Source organism: Charadrius vociferus, unplaced genomic scaffold (assembly GCF_000708025.1).
Source record: "Charadrius vociferus isolate BGI_N301 unplaced genomic scaffold, ASM70802v2 scaffold55, whole genome shotgun sequence".
In the NCBI taxonomy this organism is placed as follows: domain Eukaryota; kingdom Metazoa; phylum Chordata; class Aves; order Charadriiformes; family Charadriidae; genus Charadrius; species Charadrius vociferus.
In genome coordinates, this window is record NW_009648444.1 from 838,682 (window position 1) to 858,585 (window position 19,904).

At 40.0% G+C, this 19,904-nt stretch overlaps 2 protein-coding genes across 2 annotated transcripts; one reads left to right on the forward strand and one right to left on the reverse strand.

The window, feature by feature from the left end:
- Positions 1–1,246: 1,246 nt before the first annotated feature.
- Positions 1,247–7,968, forward strand: CASP6 (caspase 6, apoptosis-related cysteine peptidase). Its single transcript, XM_009885485.1, has 7 exons — positions 1,247–1,286; positions 2,039–2,081; positions 3,772–3,918; positions 4,357–4,433; positions 4,880–5,055; positions 6,957–7,113; positions 7,730–7,968. The coding sequence occupies exons 3-7, from the start codon at positions 3,803–3,805 to the stop codon at positions 7,966–7,968; spliced, it is 765 nt and encodes a 254-aa protein (XP_009883787.1). The 5' UTR covers positions 1,247–1,286; positions 2,039–2,081; positions 3,772–3,802.
- Positions 7,969–9,690: 1,722 nt separating this feature from the next.
- On the reverse strand, positions 9,691–18,996 carry CCDC109B (coiled-coil domain containing 109B). Its single transcript, XM_009885486.1, has 7 exons — positions 18,912–18,996; positions 18,441–18,611; positions 13,823–13,927; positions 13,451–13,611; positions 12,390–12,593; positions 10,887–11,003; positions 9,691–9,894 (listed from the first exon to the last, which is right to left on the reverse strand). Exons 3-7 carry the CDS (start codon positions 13,896–13,898, stop codon positions 9,817–9,819), a joined length of 636 nt encoding a protein of 211 aa, XP_009883788.1. The 5' UTR covers positions 13,899–13,927; positions 18,441–18,611; positions 18,912–18,996; the 3' UTR covers positions 9,691–9,816.
- Positions 18,997–19,904: the final 908 nt, after the last annotated feature.

Genomic DNA, 19,904 nt, shown 5'->3' on the forward strand with positions numbered 1-19,904 from the left:
AAAAGACAAAACAAACCAGCTGGCACCACAAAAAGAGGGGAAAACACCGGGGACAGCCGCGGTTGAGGTGCCCGGGAGGAAGGGTGATGTGCAACAGGGGGCCAAGAGAAGGGAGGAGCAGCAAAACCCGTGTGGGTTTGGCTCCTGAAGATGCTGTTAGGCTTACACTTTTTTTTTTTTTTTTGTATCATTTAGTAAGTGGTATTTTCTAAACGCCATGCCCTTTGGCTCAAATGATAGACCGAATGAGATTAAAGCATATCTAGGGACACAAGCTACTCAGTGTAATCAATCCAGTGCCTACCTGATCTTTGATTCCTTTGAAACAATCCATCTTTACAAGATTTAAGTCGAGTAAGTAGTCCTATTGAGAGCAATCAGTTTTTAGAACAAGCAGAAAGCTTTTCATAAATCATGATAAATTAAGTAGTGTTAATGTGAATGAAGCTGCAATACAACTCTGGCAATTAAAAGTTAAAGACTAGGAATTGACTGCACAGGATTAAAAAAACCCCAGGAGATCCATCTTTCCCTAAAAGTTGCCTTTGGCCCAGGAATTCTGTTCTTCCCGTGTCTACATGACATCATTTTCTGTCTAAAAGTTTGATGACTATAACATTTTTACGGTCAGTTTTTTTTGGGGGTGGATTACTCCCCTCCCCTCCTTAAGTTGAGGCAAAACCATCAGCTGGATCTCTTGTACGCATGCAAAAATACAGTGTAAATTTAAACACAGATGCACTCTTAAAGATCTCCGGCTTCATATTATCAACAGAGCCACAGGCATAGGTGTTATTGCTGTGTTCTATCTACACTTATTTTTCCGTATTTGTCATTAGTCTGACCTACATGTTATGTTTCAAGCAAACTGAAATAGCTTATTTTGTGCATTTAGGTTGCTAGTGATAATCTAAAGACTCAGCACCCTAAAGCACTTCAATACTTGCCAGTGGGAAATTTCCGTGTAAATAGTAACACTTAGAAGCATTGTGACTTCCTTTGAGCCACCCCCTCCTGTGCTGTGGTGTTCAACATAAAAGCTTCTAAAGCAAAGTCTAGGTTTCTGCAAGTTTATTCTAATGTCTTTATGAACTTTTCTCCTCTATCAATACATAACTACATTTGTTTAGTTTGCAAAAGGCTTTAATCACGTGTGAAAAACAGATGGAAAAAGGTAGTATGGTCTATACAAAGTAGTTTGTAAAATATATGTATACGTGACCCGTCTTCTCTTCTAATTGCAGGCCATGTCCAGTTGGATAGCAGACCTACATTAAGCACCACAGGTGCAGTATAGTACATAGTTTTCATAATGTAGTAGTTAGTCTCCACCAGTAGTAGTAGGAGCTGTGATTTTTTAGCCCATTGAGATGTTGAAGCAAAAGGAATAAATATTTTGGCCTAACCATCTGCAAGTCTTTAGCTCTGCACCCTCCCTAGATGTGCATGTTCCCTGTTGTTCCCATAATGTTACCTTTATGTGCATTCTGTTACTGGGGATACTTATGTCTATACAGTTTAGCTGAAGAAAAGGTATATATCTTGCCTCTTCTCAGTTGTCATTAGCTATATATACTGTTACACTACCTGCTATGACTCATGCTGCATCTAACCTCAAAGACAATGTTCAGCTTTGCATTAGCAGCATTACTGAAATAAAAGAAACACCAGAGTATTTTAGGTTATGTAAAATCATAACTATTGAGTTAGAGACTGTTTTGATAAACACAGCCAGCTAGTTAGTTATATAAAATCACAATCTCTGATATGTCTGTATAGATACAGATACACAAATATAAAATATGCATGTCTTGACCACCTAAAATTCAGACTGTTGGGAGTCAGAACTTTAAGAACAGCCTCCAAAAGCTGTAGGTGCAAACAAACACTAATGAAGCTGTTTAACTGCATACCTACTTACCTGATGTGTGAATGAGCTTTTGGTTCACATTAACTTAAGGCTGGATGCGCAAGTTCAAATTGTGTCTTTTTAATTAATGATTTAGTGGCTAAATCACTTTTTGATCTCTCTTAACAGATGGAAATCAGAACATCACAGAAGTAGATGCACTTGATATAAGGTAAAGTTCTGATGGCAATGACAGAGAGATGGCCCATGGCACTGAGGTCAGTGCAGGGTTTTCTGATTTTTGTTAAGAACGTGACTGGATTGTTCAACTCAACTCCATCCACTTACAGAACACATTTCTTAGTTTTAGCTGCACCAGGTGTAGAACCACCCTTACTTATCATGAAGGCATGCAGAAGGGACTCTTAGGAGTGGACTCCTTTTCTGTTAGGCAACATGCAGAGACTATGGCAAAAATACCATCACAATCTAAGGGACAATTGAGCAGACTAAGTGAGAGAGTGTTGCACAGGAATATGTTCCTCTCGAAGGAGAGTAAAGGGACCACAGGATAGTGATTCCATGAATTTTTCCTACTCCGCCTTACAACATCATCTAGCCCTGGAAAGGGTAAGCAACCTGCCTGATAACTTCCTTTGCCTCACCTGCTCAGTGAATACCGCTGAGCAGATGAAGAACTATTTAGAGAACCGTTCTTTATGGTCATTCACAGGATCCAGGGGCCTAACTGCCCAAAATCCCTACCAGCCCTACATCTAGCTGACTCCTAAGGAAGATAAATTGCCAAAATCTGCATAAACTGTTACTGGTACAGGTGAAATCATTCACAATTACATAGCAGGAAAAAAAACAGTAACATGCCAAATATGACAGCTCTGACTAGAGCCAGTCCTAGGGCAGCGTAACCTGGACTGTTATTCTATACGTCTGTAGCGCTGGCCCCGTTTATTGCCAGGGCTATTGCCAAAGCATTTTAATTTTGGTTTCCTGCACCGATACCTCTGCCTATGAAACCAGTAAGATTGTCTGCATTGTCTCTCAAAATACAGCCATGCCAACACTTGGAAACAAACTTTTGGGTCCAAGCGTACAGTCCATACCATGCTATTACAGACTTCTATGTTGTGTTTTGCTCATAAAACAATAAAATTGATGAATGCTACTCCGAACAGACAGGTGTTCCATACGTTCATTGCCATGATAAAGTCCTCTGCTTAGAAGCTGCATCAGTCATTTGTTCTGTCCTTCAGAACAACACTGTCCTTCAGGTTTAGGATTTTGTTGGCTGGTTGCTAAGAACTTAGATGAACAGTTGTATTGTCATAGTTTTCATTTTGTTAGGGTAAATACAAATTTGTTCTCCTTTTGCAAGACACATTATACATACCACCTCATCACCAGTTTGTAGTCTATTGGTTATGATGCAGCTCTCAGTTTAGTTAGAAGAACCTGAAGCAAATCTCAGACAGCTACAATTCCAAATAAGTATATATGCACTATCCAACTATGTTAAAATAATATTTAACTTAACACGTAACATAGAGAATTGGAGCCAACTCTAAAGTGCACTGTTATGTGCCTTACTGCACTACTAATGAGAGAGCCTCCTGACAAGAGAAAATACAAATTCATTGTAGAGAAACCGTTCAACTTACCTGATAGACCCTAGTACGCACCCAGCACTTGTTTTTACTGAATTGCTTAACGTGCCCTAGCTTTTCAAAAAGACCTAGTGATTTAGGCTACTTAAAATATTGCACATTTTGAGGTCTTGTCTTCTGAAACTGGATACGCAAAGTCTCTAGTCAATTAAAAAAATCTTAGCTAGCAGGAATACAGGAAGGGAATTAAATTAGCTATCAACTCAATTTATCAAGAATGTTTTCCGTCTCTGGCAACAGACAAACACTTGATCCTGCAGTGCAATACAAAATGAACCATCAAAGAAGAGGAGTTGCATTAATCTTCAATCACGAGCACTTTTTTTGGCATTTGAGGCTGCTAGACAGACGTGGGACTCTTGCAGACAGAAACAATCTGCAACGCAGGTAAGAAACTTGTTTTCTCTACGCAAGCTTAAAACGCTAAACTTCAGAAATCATGGTCAAATAAGCAGTTACCTAAATCTTACATTTAAGTATAGAATAAAAGATTTTGCAGACATCAGCATCTATGCAACCTTGACAAAGAAAGCCGTAATAAAAGAAGCTTAAGGCACAGTCCTTTGAGTCACAGAAACTGCTGGCACAAGTCCTGTGATTCTGGTGTGTACAGACCTCTCTTAGGACAAACTCTTTGAAGTAACTTTAGGTATTGCACCTGCATTTGACACCAGTTTGAATTCAAAATCAAGTTTAGTAGTTTCTTTCATAAATAAGGCATAAACATGAATATTCATTCTCTCACAGGGAAAGCAACTGAGTTGGTAGCAACTGACATATAATTTTCACAAGATTTTTACTGATGCTGATGTGTTTTAACAATAGTTTGACAGACCTCGGATTTGAAGTCAGACATTTTGATGATCTGAAAGCAGAGGATGTGCTGCAGAAAATTTATGAAGGTAGGAGACTATTTATGTCTAACTATTTGTAGCAGAATTTCCAGATATCTCTTCCTCCGTTCTCTCTGTTCATCTAACTTAAAATAATTTTTGTGCATAAGGGAGTTGTTTAACATTAGAAGGACTTAAGGGTTAGACTTCGGATTATTTTATTGCGATGTAAGTGAAGCTTCTGTGGAAAGAACTAATGAAGTTGCTAAGAGCTGAAAGAAAGTACCTCCAGCTGGGAGAAGTTAGTAACATTCTTCTTTTCACTTGTAGTGGTTCTTATTTGCAGCTGTGTTGAATCATTGCACTTTGAAATCTCTGCAGTGTTACACTATCTGAAAATAGGGTTCATCTGAGAAAGGACTGATCAGAGATTAAATTATATGATACAAACATACAATGTTTTTTAAACCTGAAGATCACTGTTTAGTCATCTAAACAACACTTGACTATTTCAGTCTCCAAGGATGACCACAGCAATGCTGACTGCTTTGTTTGTGTGTTCCTGAGTCATGGTGAGAATGATCATGTTTATGCATATGATGCCCAAATCAAAATTGAGACAATCACAGACATGTTCAGAGGAGACAACTGCCAGAGTCTGGTAGGAAAACCAAAGATATTTATCATTCAGGTAAGATGTCTGTTTCTGAATTCAGTGGCGTTAACACTGACCTATGTCTTCTTGTAATACAGAAGTCAGTTTTCCTCATACAGTCTTTCCACAAGGGAAAGTTTTTTGCATCTTTAGGAAAGAAGGTATGGAAAACTGTTCCTTAAAGGCATTTAAGATAACGATTCTTCTCTTTAAAAAAAAAAAAAAATTGTTATGTACACAAGTGTTAATATTATTATTCTAGCTGTATTTAATAAATAATTTTATGAAAAGCAACCCAAATTAAGCCCATGTCAGATTGACTGTCGGTGTATATTTAATGGCAGAGAAGACAGTACCATTTTTTTGAGAAAGCTGTGTACAGCCTTACTCACTTCCTACTGTTCACACCTCACAGCCCTAGGCTAGGCTGAAGGCAGCTATCAAACCTGCCTAACATCACTGTTTCCTTCCAGGCAAGTCCCTTTAACCTGATCCTTACAGAAGTTGTTTTTTGTAGGGTTTTTTGTTTCATTGGTTTTGGTGGTGGTGGTGATGGTGATGTTTTTCTGGTTTTCTTTATTTTTTTGTTTTGTTTCTTTTCTGTCCATGACCAATACTTGGCATCTCTGTAGAATTTAAAGAATCAATTTAAAGTTTTATTGTCTTAGAAATACTGCTTGTGCTAAGTGGTCAAATAAAACCCGTATGTAACCTCCTGTTTCACTCCTTGGTTCACAGGATAATGCAAGTTGGAAGGGACCTCAGGAGGTCTCTGGTCCAGCCTCCTGTTCAAAGCAGAGTCAGTTATGGTGTCAAACCAGGTTACTCAGGGCTTTATCCCATCTTTATCCAGATTACAATTAGCAAACTCAAATGAGAACCTGGCTTTCAGCAGATTGTAATTGTAGTAGTTTGTAGAGTAATTCTAAGAATTACCTTTTTTTCAAATGAAAGCTTGCTGAGGCACAAGGCTGCTGCAAGAATCAGCATGTTGTTAATTCATCTTTCATGAGGACTCACTCAGCTTTGATTTTTTTTTTTTCTTTAACCAGATGCCAAAGATGGAAGAATATTTACATATTTCAATTTTAAGTTAAAAGTAATATTTGGAAATACTTAGGATATATAATCATCAAAAAGCAAATTAACTTAGTTCATCAACTGAGTTCTTTTACAGCACAATCAGCATAGCATTTACCTTTGGAAATCAGAGGAAACAGCAAGGATGGAACTTCATCACTGTAAATGAGAGATTTTCATGTTTCTCTCTTTAGTGACAGTTCTTAAGCAATGCTCCTTACCTACTTTGTATCTTTCGAGTGTGTTCTTACCTTCTTATCCTCCGTGTATAGCTTTTTTGCAACACTGACAAATACCGGGCTTACTTACTGGCTTCTCACAAAAAAAACCCTCCCTCAACATTTGAGACTGAACTAAGAGCAGAAGTGTAACAGCATATAATGATGGCTGTGCTTCAGAGCATTTATTCAAATCTGCCTTGCCAACACGTCCAAGGGAGGTGATTCTTCCTCTCTACTCGGCACTGGTGAGGCTGCATCTGAAGTACTGTTTCCAGTTCTGGGTTCCCTGACAGAACAAAAATACGGACTTACTGGAGTGAGTCCTGCAAAGTGATGATTAAGGGCCTGGAGCATCTCTCCTATGAGGACAGGCTGACAGAGCTGGTACTGTTCAGCTTGGAGCCAGGGGGGTTGGACTAGGTGATCTCAAGAGGCCCTTTCCAATCTTAGTGATTCTGTGATCATCTCAGAGCTTTCACTGGACTTAGTCACCAATATTTTAATTGATAGACAAGTAAATTAATCTTTATGAATCCAGACTCACGGTGACGTAGAACACCTAACTGAACAGAAGTGTCATATTAACATAGGTGAGCTTGGCAGAGGCGCCAGTATAACAATACTTCTCATCAACAGGCATGTCGAGGTGATAAACATGACGATCCAGTTATTGCTCAGGATTCAATAGATAGTAGCCATGAATCCATTGTCAGTGAGACTGAAGTGGATGCAGCTGGTGTCTATACCCTGCCCGCTGGTGCTGACTTTATCATGTGCTACTCTGTGGCACAAGGTAAGTTCTAATATTTTACACCTGATGTTTGATCCTTCACTGTAACAAGCTGGAACATGTCTTCATTTTGCAGTCAAAATAAATACAGTTCCAGGTCATCGGTTTTGCATGTCTGATGAGTGTCATGTCATCTGGGAAAGAGCCTCACATGATAAGGAAAAATTGAAAAGAAACCATCAAGGCTGCAGTAAATTTGCCAAGCAGAAACATTCTCATCATAGTCTTGAGGCCGAGCTGTCTGCTGACGGCAAGCATTCCCATCTTTTCCAAGACTGTAGGATTCTGGTGGCTTATAATTATCCTTGCACTATGTGGCTGTCCTCTCCAGTGCTCCATGTATCTTGTCCTCAGTCCTATCTGCTCTCTTGTAATGTTCAGATACAATCCTGTAAGCTACCACTCCTTAAACCATGTTCCTCTTGGCTGAGCACTATAAGTGACCTCAAAGCCATTTCCCATCTACAATTTCCACTGAAATAACATAATTGGCAAAGAAAGATTTACACCCATTAGTAATCCCTTATTGATGCAGCTAGTGAGCAGTAACTTCTGAATATTTTTCAAGTGACACTGCTACTTACATTGGATATAATTTTATGTTCCTGTTCTACCATAGGTTACTTTTCTCATCGTGACACTGTAAATGGCTCCTGGTACATTCAAGATTTGTGTGAGGCACTTAGGAAGCACGGCTCTTCCTTGGAGTTCACAGAACTTCTTACTGTCGTTAACAGGAAAGTATCTCATCGCAAAGTGGATATGTGCAGAGACATTAATGCTATAGGAAAAAAACAGATTCCCTGTTTTGCCTCAATGTTAACTAAAAAATTGTATTTTCATCCAAAATCTAAGTAGATTGTTACTTAGCAATGACAACCATTAACTAATACTGCAGAAGTGAAGAACACACCGTGTTAGCTCAGGAGACTAATATTCTACAAGATTGTTTGCAAAGACACTGGGATCAAATGTTATAGTTTGTACTTCTAGTAGTTTGTAAAATCTTAAAGCAATTTTAAAGCTAGTATTGCAGCTCTGTTCATCTCAGGGAATTTGGAAAAAGTTGACTGGTGCAAAAATATTAAGAGGTGCTCAGATTTTATTGAAATTGGTACTCTAGATTACTATTTTTCTTAAGTTTTTTGCTTGATTGCTGTCTAATTATGGCACAGTTTACTATTTCAAAAACATTTCAAATGTTGCATTAGATTACCTTTTCTTGCTCCAAGAGCATAGTTTACAGGGAATATGTTTGTAGGGCATCTTTTTAAATCTGTGGACAGCAGTATCCACCTTTCAATTTTTTGTTGATGAATAGCTTTTTAGTATTTTTAGTATTTTTTTTTTATTTTCTCTGAACACTAAAAAGGAACTTAATTCCTTGAGTACAATTGTAGCATTAATATAGATAAAGGGCTTCTTTTTGCTTGCACATCATTTACATTTGGGGCACAATTAAAGCTTGCTGGTGCTTTGCATCCTCAGGAGAAAAGCAACCAGTAGTGAAATGAGACCATGTACAGCTTGCTTAAGATGACTTTGGGTAAGCTCACCTTGTACACATCTCTCAAGCTAAAGCAAATAATTTCCAGGTTCACTTACAACTGCTGGACATCTCTAGGCAGCTCCACAAAATACAACATATGCAAACCTTCATGCTTCAGGCCTTGGTGTTGGATCAGCCTCCTCCTCCCCTTGGCCCCAGCAGAGATCAGCCATACACTGTCACGGTGTATATAAAAGCGGTAGCACGTTTGTCACCGCAGGATGTTTCACCATAGGATTGTTACTACTGCACCATCAGTAATTTCAATGATACTAGAAGCAAATATTTCTTTTATTATTTTTTACATTAGTGGTACATACGCTTAATTCTGGGGGATAATGGAGAACTCAAGCTGAGAAAAGTGCGTTAACCCACTTTCCTGGGCATCAAAGAATTAATTTAGTGGCTCTACTTTAGTTAAATCTTTTCATATACTATGTTCTGAGTCACAGATGTTAAATCTTACTATGGCTACTTACAAGCTTTGTATAAATCATGAATGTATACATTTGAATCTTTTTATAAATTCTTTCAATAAAATGCAAGTGAAACATAAATGAGTTTGATATAGCTTACTTTCCCAGCAATATTAACTAAAAAAGCTTACTTGTAATGCAAGTTTAACCTCCACCAGTGGTGTTATATCAGAGTTAAAGCGCAGAGCTAGGGAAAGGTAAGCAGTCAATTTCAGGAAAAAAAAAGCCTTAATACTCAATGCAGAAAATTATTCTATGAGCTACTGCTGTGCTGTCCTGTGCAACCTGCTGTAGGTGACCCTGCTCTGGCGGGGGGGTTGGACTAGATGATCTCCAGAGGTCCCTTCCAACCCTGACCATTCTGTGATTCTGTAAACAGTCCTAATAAGATAGCCCTTGTCCTATAAAACATGCCTGTTGTTTTACCAGCAGGCAGGATGCCTCAATTCTACTGATGAGATTTGACAAATATCTTAAAGAACTTAGCTTCAGCAGCTTCTTTATAGTATTTAAAACAAACAACCAACAAACCAACCCAAACCATCAAGTGACTGAATCATTTTTATAGATATTTATTGCAACTTTCAAAACTACAGTGGTCAAAAATAACCAGTTTCTGTTGAGTAACTAAATGTTCAGATCAGCTTTGAAAGGGCAATTCTAATATATACAAAACCAAAGTCAGTCCTTGTCACTGATTTCCTGGATAGGAAGCCTCAGGTGCAGAGGTTGGCGCAGACGCCTCAGGGATTCTTCCGCCTGCCAGGGCAAGAAAGAGTGAGAGTTCATCCTTCTGCAGCCCTCTGTTTTTTCCTCCTTTCACACATCCAGTATCTTTCCTTTCTCAGAAGGCATTGGTCTTACACAAGACGACAAACTAATCCAACAGAGGACGCTGAACGTGTACAGAGCTGCTGAGGCGTACAGAGCAGCCAGCATCCTGAGAGAAGCACGTGTCCTGCTCGTCCACCCACTCACCCACGCCCCAAAGTATTATTTTCCTGAAATTATGATTACAGAATTCATACTCGAAGGCTACTGAAAAAGAATCAAACTCCAGCCTTATGACAAATGTGGCTTATGAAATGATACCCTGAACCATAGGTCTTGAATTAGAATGAGGGGTAGTTTCAATTTTCTTTTACGAGACATTGAACACAGGGCTGGGGAGATAGAATGGGAGAGTAAGAATTGAGGAATGGGTTCTGCTACATTTTTTCCCTGAAGATTACAAAGTTTCTCCCAGGCACTCCCACCACCGCCTTTTACAGAATGGGGGTGACTGGATGGAAATCTAAGCCTTTTATCTGAGGAACAGGATTAAGATGTCAAATGCTGAACTCTGCAAGACAGTCTCCTTCCAAGGAAAGGAGAGGATTGTGTGACCACAGCAGTGCAGCAAACACTGTCTCTGAAAGTAATACAGCTATTCGATTAAAATAGCTGAAAATGCAACATATTCGAGTACACAAAAAAATGGACATGTAGGGCTGATAAACAGACTTATTTGTTTTAAATTAAATTCATGAAGGTCTCCCTTTCCGATGACTTACTGATGTAGTTCATACTTCAATGGCAAACATTGTACAGTTATTTAAACAGCTCAAACTGGCTGATAGGCAATAAAGACACTGTTTGTTTTGAATGTATGTAACAAACCTCGAGGTCAATTTGCTGTTAGTTGAGAGTTTATTGGAAAAGTCTTAACCCAGAGGCTACCTTGTTATTTAAGGACTGTATTTAAATAATACCTCTGCTAGGTCTTCTTTGAGCTTGTTGTATCGTTCCACATTAAAATGCTGGTTTTTGGATTTCCGATAGAAGTAGTGGAGGAACTGCCTGTCTTTAGCGTCAGGGTAAATGTAGTCCTGGTGAAGAAAGCAGGGCATGTATTTGGGGTTAGCAAGAAAAATGGGTAGTGGTCAGAAGATTATCTGTACAAATGAGTTTTCAATAGAAATTCAGCCTGTTTGAGGAAGATGTATCTAGTTCAACACACACATATACTCTAAGAGGCTACATATTAAGTTATGCCCTTATGGATCATAAAGGCCTTTTAGACACGTGGTAGGAATCATTTCTATCATGTCTAAAGGAATTCTTAATCATAATAAAGATGTAGCGTGATCTTCACGACTGCAGCCACCCAGGTCAATCGACGCTACTCCCAAGGAGTCAGAGAAAGTTGAGCTACTCAAAGTTCAGCTTTCTCAAAGACTTACTTGAAAGTCTCAAGCAATGGTGCCAGCAGCTGTTCAAAAAAGCCAAGTAGTCATCTCTTTATCTACTCATATACAAAAAGTAGGAATGCCTTAGCCCTTCATAAAAATCACTGAGAAATTGGTGTTCAGAGTCAGCTGTTCATAAAAGCAGACACATCTCGCCTTTTCACTAAAGGAACCCGACATCTCAACGGAAGGAAGCCTTGGTTACTTTTCCACATATCTCCATAACAAAAAGAGTTTTGCATCACAGAAAGTTCAACACAGGATGTCCACTTTGGGAGTCAAGTACAGAGTTAAAACAGGAAAAAGAAACATTCCTCAAAGTCTTACAGGATCCCAGGACAAGTCTGTATTGTACAGCTCAGTTAAGGTCTGTTTTTTCATTACTCAGCAAACTTTTTTCTTCTAAACAATGCCTGTTTCCTGCCCTATTTCAGCTGTCCTAGATTTATCGCCATTCATTCAAAGTCAAGGAAAAGCAGTCAGGTTATGAAGAACAAAGCAATAACATTTTTTCAGGCACTAAATTAGGTATATTTCAATAATGCAACCGCCAGATTTCCAAACAGTTTGGCACCCTGCTCCGTTTATACATAAACTCCAGCAAATAAAAGCTACTGTTCAGTGATTTGCTTCCTGGTCTGCTGTAAGGCAGCGTTCACAAACTGGCACAGCACTACCAGTCGCTCTCCCTTTACAGCAATGTGCAAGGTGCTGTTTACTCTTCAAAGTGATCTACAAAAATATAAAGCAAAAGGAGAGACGTCTTTCATCGCTTTGCATTCCCTAGGTTATGAAATCTTACAGGTAGTAGTTATGCTCAGCACCTGCTCTGCAGTTTGTGCGTAACAGTACCTGGCTTGACTTCATGTAATATAACGTTCGTATCCAGCCCCATTAGGGATCAAACAAGTCCCTGTCTGACAGCAAGGCGACTCGCTGAATTACATTTTCATCAGAGCCCCAACATTGTGATTTTCAGTCATCCTCCTTTACAATACTCCAGACATTTACAAAACGAGGACTTACCTGTTTAGTAAGAACAAAGTAGGCATAGAAAGCCATGGCACTCCCATAAGTGATGAAGTATGTGACTGGCTCCATGATGTCCCATGAATAGACCCACCAAGTGAGCCAGGCCAGCGCTCCCCCTTGTGTTGACATCAGAGCTAAGCCAACCCATAGCAGCCTGGAGGTCTTTGCATCTGCACTCTCCATGATTCTGGCTTTCATCTAAGGAAAAGAAATATAGAAAAGAAATATAGAAACCTGTTCAAGCAAACATGAGTGCAACTGATGAACTCATTCCTCAACTATGTTTCTTCCTGCTGGGCTAGATCCTTTTCCAGCATCTTTTACTGACTCCTCTTACCAACTTACCCTGCAGAGAAAGAAAAGGACTGAAATGCAAGGGCAGCTGGATCTGGCTGTTGTGCCCCAAGAAATCCTGCTTTTAATCCCCCCTTCTCACTACTAGGGATTTATGTCTACTGGATTTCAATTTACCATTCAAGGCAGCTCTGGTTAACATTGAGGCTGATCCTCACAAAGCAGGTCTGAAGCCAAGGAAGAGTTTTGTCCACTTTGTCAGGCTCTTTCTGGCTGCCTCTCCTCATGCTGGGTTAGCTTAGCCTGCCCTAGAGCAACATTCCTACCTTCCCTTCTTGATTTACAACAACCATTAGTCCAAACAATTTGCCTTGCTGCCTTGGTGATATAGAAAACCCTAGCCTAAGCCACAGATTATTTCTTCCTCACTATTGTTTTCTTCTGTAATGGTATTCAGAACTCATACAGCAACAGGTGACTAAGTGGACTTTCAATCCCAACGCTAGCTGCGCTGCAGCTTGTTCACGACACATTTCTCCAGGTGTTGTGGTTTCTACCCAGAGCATGTGCATAACAGGAGGGAAAAGAACTGAACTGAAAATAATTTTAATTGTATTTGAATTGACCCTTGTTTACATAACAAACTAAACAGACACACCCTAGCCATTCATGCTGTTTTTTTTTTTCTATCACAGAACTTAGTCTTGATGAAAGAAAATGCTTTTGAGTTTAAAAAAAAAAAAGTAACCCCACTTTCCAACCTGTTCAAGAGGCAGCAGCTCTTCTTTCAGATGGTCCACTTTCTGCAGCAATTCTCTCTCTTTCTTGATCTGGTGATCTTCTAAATGTAGAGCCACAAACAGTCTGTGAACCAAGGATTTGATATCTTCCATTTCAGTAGCATGCTCACTACTCAGCTTATCTGAAAAGAAAATGTTTGTCATATAAAACATTTCAAGAACTCATTCTTCTTCACTGTCTCCCCACCTCCAACCCCAAAAGCAGGACCACCCAATGGTAAAAAAAAAAAATAAAAAAAATCCGTTCTCCAGACAGGTTCCTGTTTTCTGAGACTTCCCATGCCTTTCACTAGACGAAGTGAAACGATCAGAGTTATTAACCATCGCTCTTACCTTTTACAGGAGGTGACACACTGTATGCTGTGTTGTTGATTGCAAGTTTAAAGTCATTCATCAATAAGACCTCCATCAAGGTGGCATCAGAGACCTTGCTACCATCTGCAGAAGAAAGATTTAAGTTCTAAATCATTTATCATACAGAACCTTAAACATTAGCACTTTTCTAAAGTGATACCAGCTAGAGTCCTTTATTAATAATGTTTGGAAGGAAACTGTATTTTTAGTAAATCTTGTAACCGATACTAAACAGCAAGGAGGAACACATGAACACAGAGTGTGTGCCTGAATGCTTTCTCTAGCAGTGTCATTCGGACTTGTCACTACTATGAGCTGACTTGCATTTTCTTCTGTTACGGTCATGACTAGAATTGACCCATTGGGAAGGGGAGAGTAGAAGAAAAGGAAGTCTTGCATAAAGCAGTAACAAATTGCATTTTTATTTCTCCGTCCTCACACAAATTTGCATCTTCACTAGGACAATGGGTTTTGGGAAATTACAAGACCTTCAAAGACCCCATCTTCAGTTCTAGATCTATGTCTTTCCTTAAACAAGCTCTTCTGGTCAAAAGGAACAATTCTTGTCACTAGTGGTGTTCAAATTTTTATTAATGGTACTTGAAATCACTCTGTTTCACTATCAGTTGTGACTGGGAGTTAAGAAATAGATAGCTAGACTGTCCAGTACAAGGCAGACCAGGAGCCATGGAGGCATTAGTCTAAAAACCTCTGGAGAGCCCTTTTCTACTTTTCTTTTTTTATGCAAAAAGTTACATGAATGTTATCCTACCAGCAACACAGAGAACAGGCTGAGGAAAAAAAAAATTCTATCTATTTTTAGTGACTTAAAATCAGGGACAAGGGGGCAACTGTGACATTCCATCAGGAAAGCCGGTGGTTGAAGATTTTACACCGCTTTTATATTTGTTCCTTCTTTTCATTCCCTCTTTACCATTTTCCTTTGCCAAAGGCCCTTTCACCCAAAAGGCAGTATCTGTGTCTGCTTAGGGCTTAGAAAAGACTTGCCACTGGTAGATGGACCACAACTTCAATATATGAAAAGACTCACATCCAACAGCACAGACACACTGCAGCCTTTCTCAGGGCATTCTTAACACAGCAGATTTTGCAAGATTAGCACTCTGGCAACATTTCTGATTTCTTGTACAACAGGAGAAATAGCTGCATCCAAATGAGAAATGGACCCCTTCCTATTCTGCATTCAATACACAAAGACAGATGTAATCTAAACCTGTGCTGAAATCTAGATGATCTGTTTTGTACCATCTCTGCTTTTTGTTTTCCTGTTTAAAGGGGCATGAAGATTGTAAATAACCTCTTTTCTTTAGTGTATTACTACTCTGCCTGCCTGCTGGCTTTCATATCTCCTCCTCGTTTCACCATCCACCACACCTCACCACAGCTGGGAGGCAAAGGAACACATCACATCCCACAGGGAGCTGAAGACACCGAAAAGGAGCTCCTGGAGTCATTAGCAGCAAAATGTAATGATGGATCTTCGGAGCTCTCACTGGCCCAAGTCCAGCAGATCCCAGAGCCACCCAGTAAACCCAGCCTCCCTAGGGTGTTCAGGTGGCCAAGAACGCCTAGGGCCGCACGCCACTGCTGGTGGGCACATTGCTATGGTATGGGGGGGTCACAAGCCACAGAGCAGCTGCTCCACAGTAGCTGTTTGACCAAGTCTTCATTTCCTATACACGAGAAGGGCATCTTCCCCTGCCAAGGGGTGCGCAGTGGCGGAAAACAGCAGCTTTACTCCTGAGATGAATAATGATCGGGCTACAAAATATGAAGATTTTTGTATGTAAATATTTGTCACAGTGCTATTGCCCCTGCTCCTCCATCTGTCCCCACATGCCCAACACAGAAAGTCACCACAGACAACCCCACACCTACAATGATTTATTAACTCTCTTCTTGGGCCCCATCTGCTGAAACAACTGAACTCCATGAGCTAACGCACCAGCTGGCTCCCCGACCTACTCTGTGTGGGTAGCAAACCTGGAAGGCTATCACTTTCAATCCAAAATCTGAAATTTGAATGTGCCCATCCACTCGTTTCTTTTTTTCTTTTTCTTTTTTTAATAGCGTTAATAGAACATCAAAGCTCATTTGCATGTAAATTATTAAGGTGACATTTATAAAGTGACATTTAAGCAAAAAATACGTTTCAGAAGAAGTGCCAGACAGGCTTTTTGTTCTGGATGTGATACAACATCAATTTATTAACCTGTCCAACCTTTCATTAACTGAAAGCAGAAAAGTTTGAGTGGGGGGGGAGGGTGGCGGGCAGGAGTGGCAGGAGAAGAGGGTTGGTTTATTTTAGAAAATTTTCCACAGGCTTTCAGCAAAAGGCTACTTTCCTTCCTATGCCTAAGCACAGGTGTTCAAATGTGGACCTAGGGCCACTTTTTGTCTACAGAAGTTCTGCAGGACCAAAATCAAATCTACAGAAAATGAAAGTGAGTCATCATACGCAGCATTAATGCTTTCAATTAAGGTTGGGTTTCATTTAATGGCTAAATGACACAGGAGAAGTGTCTGCACTAAATCAAGGCTTCATAATTTTTCTTTAATAATAAATGTTTAAATTCAACTCTCAGTACTTGACCAATAGTTTCTCTTTACAGTATCGGTTTCCTAATAAATTAAACATCTAAGCTGTTCTCTACCATTACAATTGCCTGGCACTTGAAAAATACAGAGTAGAGAACTGTAACAGTCCTTGTTTTAATCAAAGCAGACAGTGTTGCTATTCTGAAGTCAGGGGCCGGGGTGTGTGGGGGGGTTAAACAGATGAGACAAATGAGGTGAAAATAGCCCAAATGCCTTTCCACTGGTTGAACCTGCTGCCCGTCCATGCCAAAAATGCCAGACTTGTGAAGCCTAAGGTAATTTCTGTAAGAAACCTAGAAATGATGGACATTTGCACTGAAGCAGAATGAGTGGTGTGCATAAAGTTTTTGCTGACACACCACAGAAGAACGGGATTCAGCAGGGAACCACAAATACCTCTCTCATGGATGTCTCTGCACAGATAGCAGTACTCAGAGGTTAACTGCTACTGGCACATGTTCTTGGTTAGCCCTGCCTCATCCCAGTAAGGAAGTTTTCACTAAAAAGGATTCCATGCTAAGGGGAAGGGCAGCTTCTGACAATGATGATTTGTGACAGTGGCTTCTGAAGATACAGGTGTTTCTTACAGAATGCAGATAAGCATTGAAAAAAAACCAAAATGCCACCGAAGTTCTCGTGTACACGAAGCTCATGCGCACACTGGGATCCACAGAGATCACATCTCGATTGCTCTAGAGGATATAAATATATTGCTTTATGGGGTATTTTCCTGTTTTACTAAATGTGCTTTTAAAGGCAGCTTCTCCGATATCTTTGGCTTTCTGATCTTCTAGGAGCATCAACCTATTTTGAGTTCCTTTAAAAGTCCCTGCAGCCCTCTGCAATATCAACCAGGAAGAAAAGGAACATTATGAATGCATCCAGTTACAAGCTTTTGGACAACTTGCCTTGACCACATCTTTTCTTCTGTCTATGTGTTACACAATGGAAAATAAATCTTTCTATAGGGATGTAGCTATCCCTTTTTTCTTCTTCTTTCATTTTAGGGGGGGTGAGGGAGGAAATAGATGCTTTTAGTTAGACAAATTCAATTACCTATTCTACCAGATTCAGACAAGAGAGCTACATCTCACTTCTACTTTTGAGATTGAGTCTTTCTCTAGGACCAGGACAGGAGTCGCAAGACTTTTCGGAATTGCTGCGGAAAAACTACAAAACACTGCCAAAATACAGACTGAGTTGTCTTGAAAATAAAATGGAAAACCAGTTTAAGCAACTGGATGTTAGCTTTTATCAACAGGCAGACCAAAGAGACAAAACACATGAAAACAGTGAGCAGAGCTTGAGAAAATTACCTGAAGATTTGGGACAATGGGATAGACAGTATACTACAAGGAAGAAAGATCAAATCAATGCTAACGTATCAGTATAGCATTTTCCTTTCAACCCAAAGGCCCCGAAGTACTCTAGCTGATTAATTAAGCCTCCCCAAAGTCTCAAAAAGCTGCCCTTTATATTTGCACACATTATCTCATTGCTTAACTCTTAATAAGTTTTCCATATGAGTTTACGTTTATAGTACGGAAACCAGATTCTTCTAGCTCTGGGTAACACAGAGTAACTGGCAGATACCACGTTCAAGAGGCGAACTGGTTGCCTTTAAGAACGATCACAGAGGACAAGGAAAGAAAGAGATATCAAGGAAACCAGAAGAGACACACTTATTTAAAGACAGTATTACAAAGAGAAACTGTCTGAAAAAGATAATAGAGAACACTACTGGGATATAGGGATGGTTACAGTAATATGTCCAGTTCCGCATTGTTCATCAGCCTTTCCAAGAGTACTCAGATACTAAATCTGAAAGACCAATAAAGCCCAGAAGCATTCAAGAACTACCCCAACAGCAACAATGCTAAACCTGATGGAACACTGTGCTCCTGTGCTTCAGGAGAGAAGTGCAGGCCATTTGAAAAGGAACGTATTCATTTTGAGGAATGACAGAAGCGTAAGATACCTGTTGCAAAGACTTCTGCTCTCTCAATTCCTTTATCTTCTCTCTGCACATCCTGTAGGAATGCCCCTACAGTGGTAACCGTTGGCTTAACAGTGAACCGACAGCGTTCGTTTCTTGTGGGCAGCGTAAGAGTTATCACGGGAAGACCATGTCTGTAATTAATAGTTACTTCTGGGGGAGAAAAAAAAAGTGAGAGTCATACTGTAAGTTGTAGTTTAATTTTAAAGCACAGGATGAATGAAGGAAACCAGACAATACATTCTAGATTTCTTTAATGACTATAGTACTTCTACTTCTGGGACATATATAATAAATAAATAAATAAATAAATAAATAAATAAATAAATAAATAAATAAATAAATAAATAAATAACCCCCGTGCAATTAACGTCATCTCACCCTACCTCCACAAAATAAATGAAAACCTGGCTGACTTTGGTGAGAGGGGGCAAACCTGCTGGGCAAGCTTACCGTCAGATGGCACCAGTGTGCTGTAAGGTGCTGCTCCTTCCCGGCCCCACCAAGCTCCACAGTGCCTCCATGGCCGCACCTGCAGCACGGACACAGGGAGTTTGTTTTAGGAAGGGTAGGATACAGGGTTTATCTGGTCAAAGGCAGTGCCCAGCCTGTCAGGGTGATCTGCTTCTATGTGATCTGACAGCAGAGGTGTACGTCTGAAGAAAAACCCCAATTTCTATGTAAAAGATGGAACCATCCCTACAGAAAGCACGAACGTTGCCAAAGGTATTAAGGTATTGCCCATTGTTCAACTTTTTGTCTAGCGTGGTTTAAATAACTCAAGGAAAAAGGGGAAGGGAAAGGAAAGAAAGGGGAAAAAAAAAAAAAAGGTAGTGTTTCTGAAGTGCTTCATGCAACTCTTACAATAAGCCCTCTCCCCCAAAACACACACGCTTGAAAGATCTCTACATCGTGGTGCCTGAAGGCAGAAGGGTTCTGCAGCAGTTCAGAGTCCACAGTGTCACTTGAAACAGTGGGCCTGATTTCCGTCAAGTCTCTTACTGCTGAATCATAAACAGAATGGCACTTAATCTCAAATAAAATATGCGACTGAGGTCACTCCCCTTTGCTTCATAATTATATGCCATATCCCCAAAGTTAACTGTTCACATTTATGGTGTTAAAAGACAGTAACAACAATGCAGCTTGCCAAAGTATGAAAGATTTTTTATTTTTATTTTTTAAATATGAACAGCTGTTTCAACTCCAGCTGAGACGCTGCTGCAACTAACAGCACCACCAGCCACAGGAACCGCATCGAAGGAGGAGTGCCCAGATGCAATTGGTGTCCCCTACGCCCTGGGACAGTGATGACAGCAGGTTTTTAAACCCACATGGTTGTGCTCCCAAGCCCGTCCCTTCCAGGGACATTGGTGAGAACCATCAAGCCACTTCAACACAGCAATGTCAAAACAGAGAAGACAAACTGCTCTGATTATACCCGTG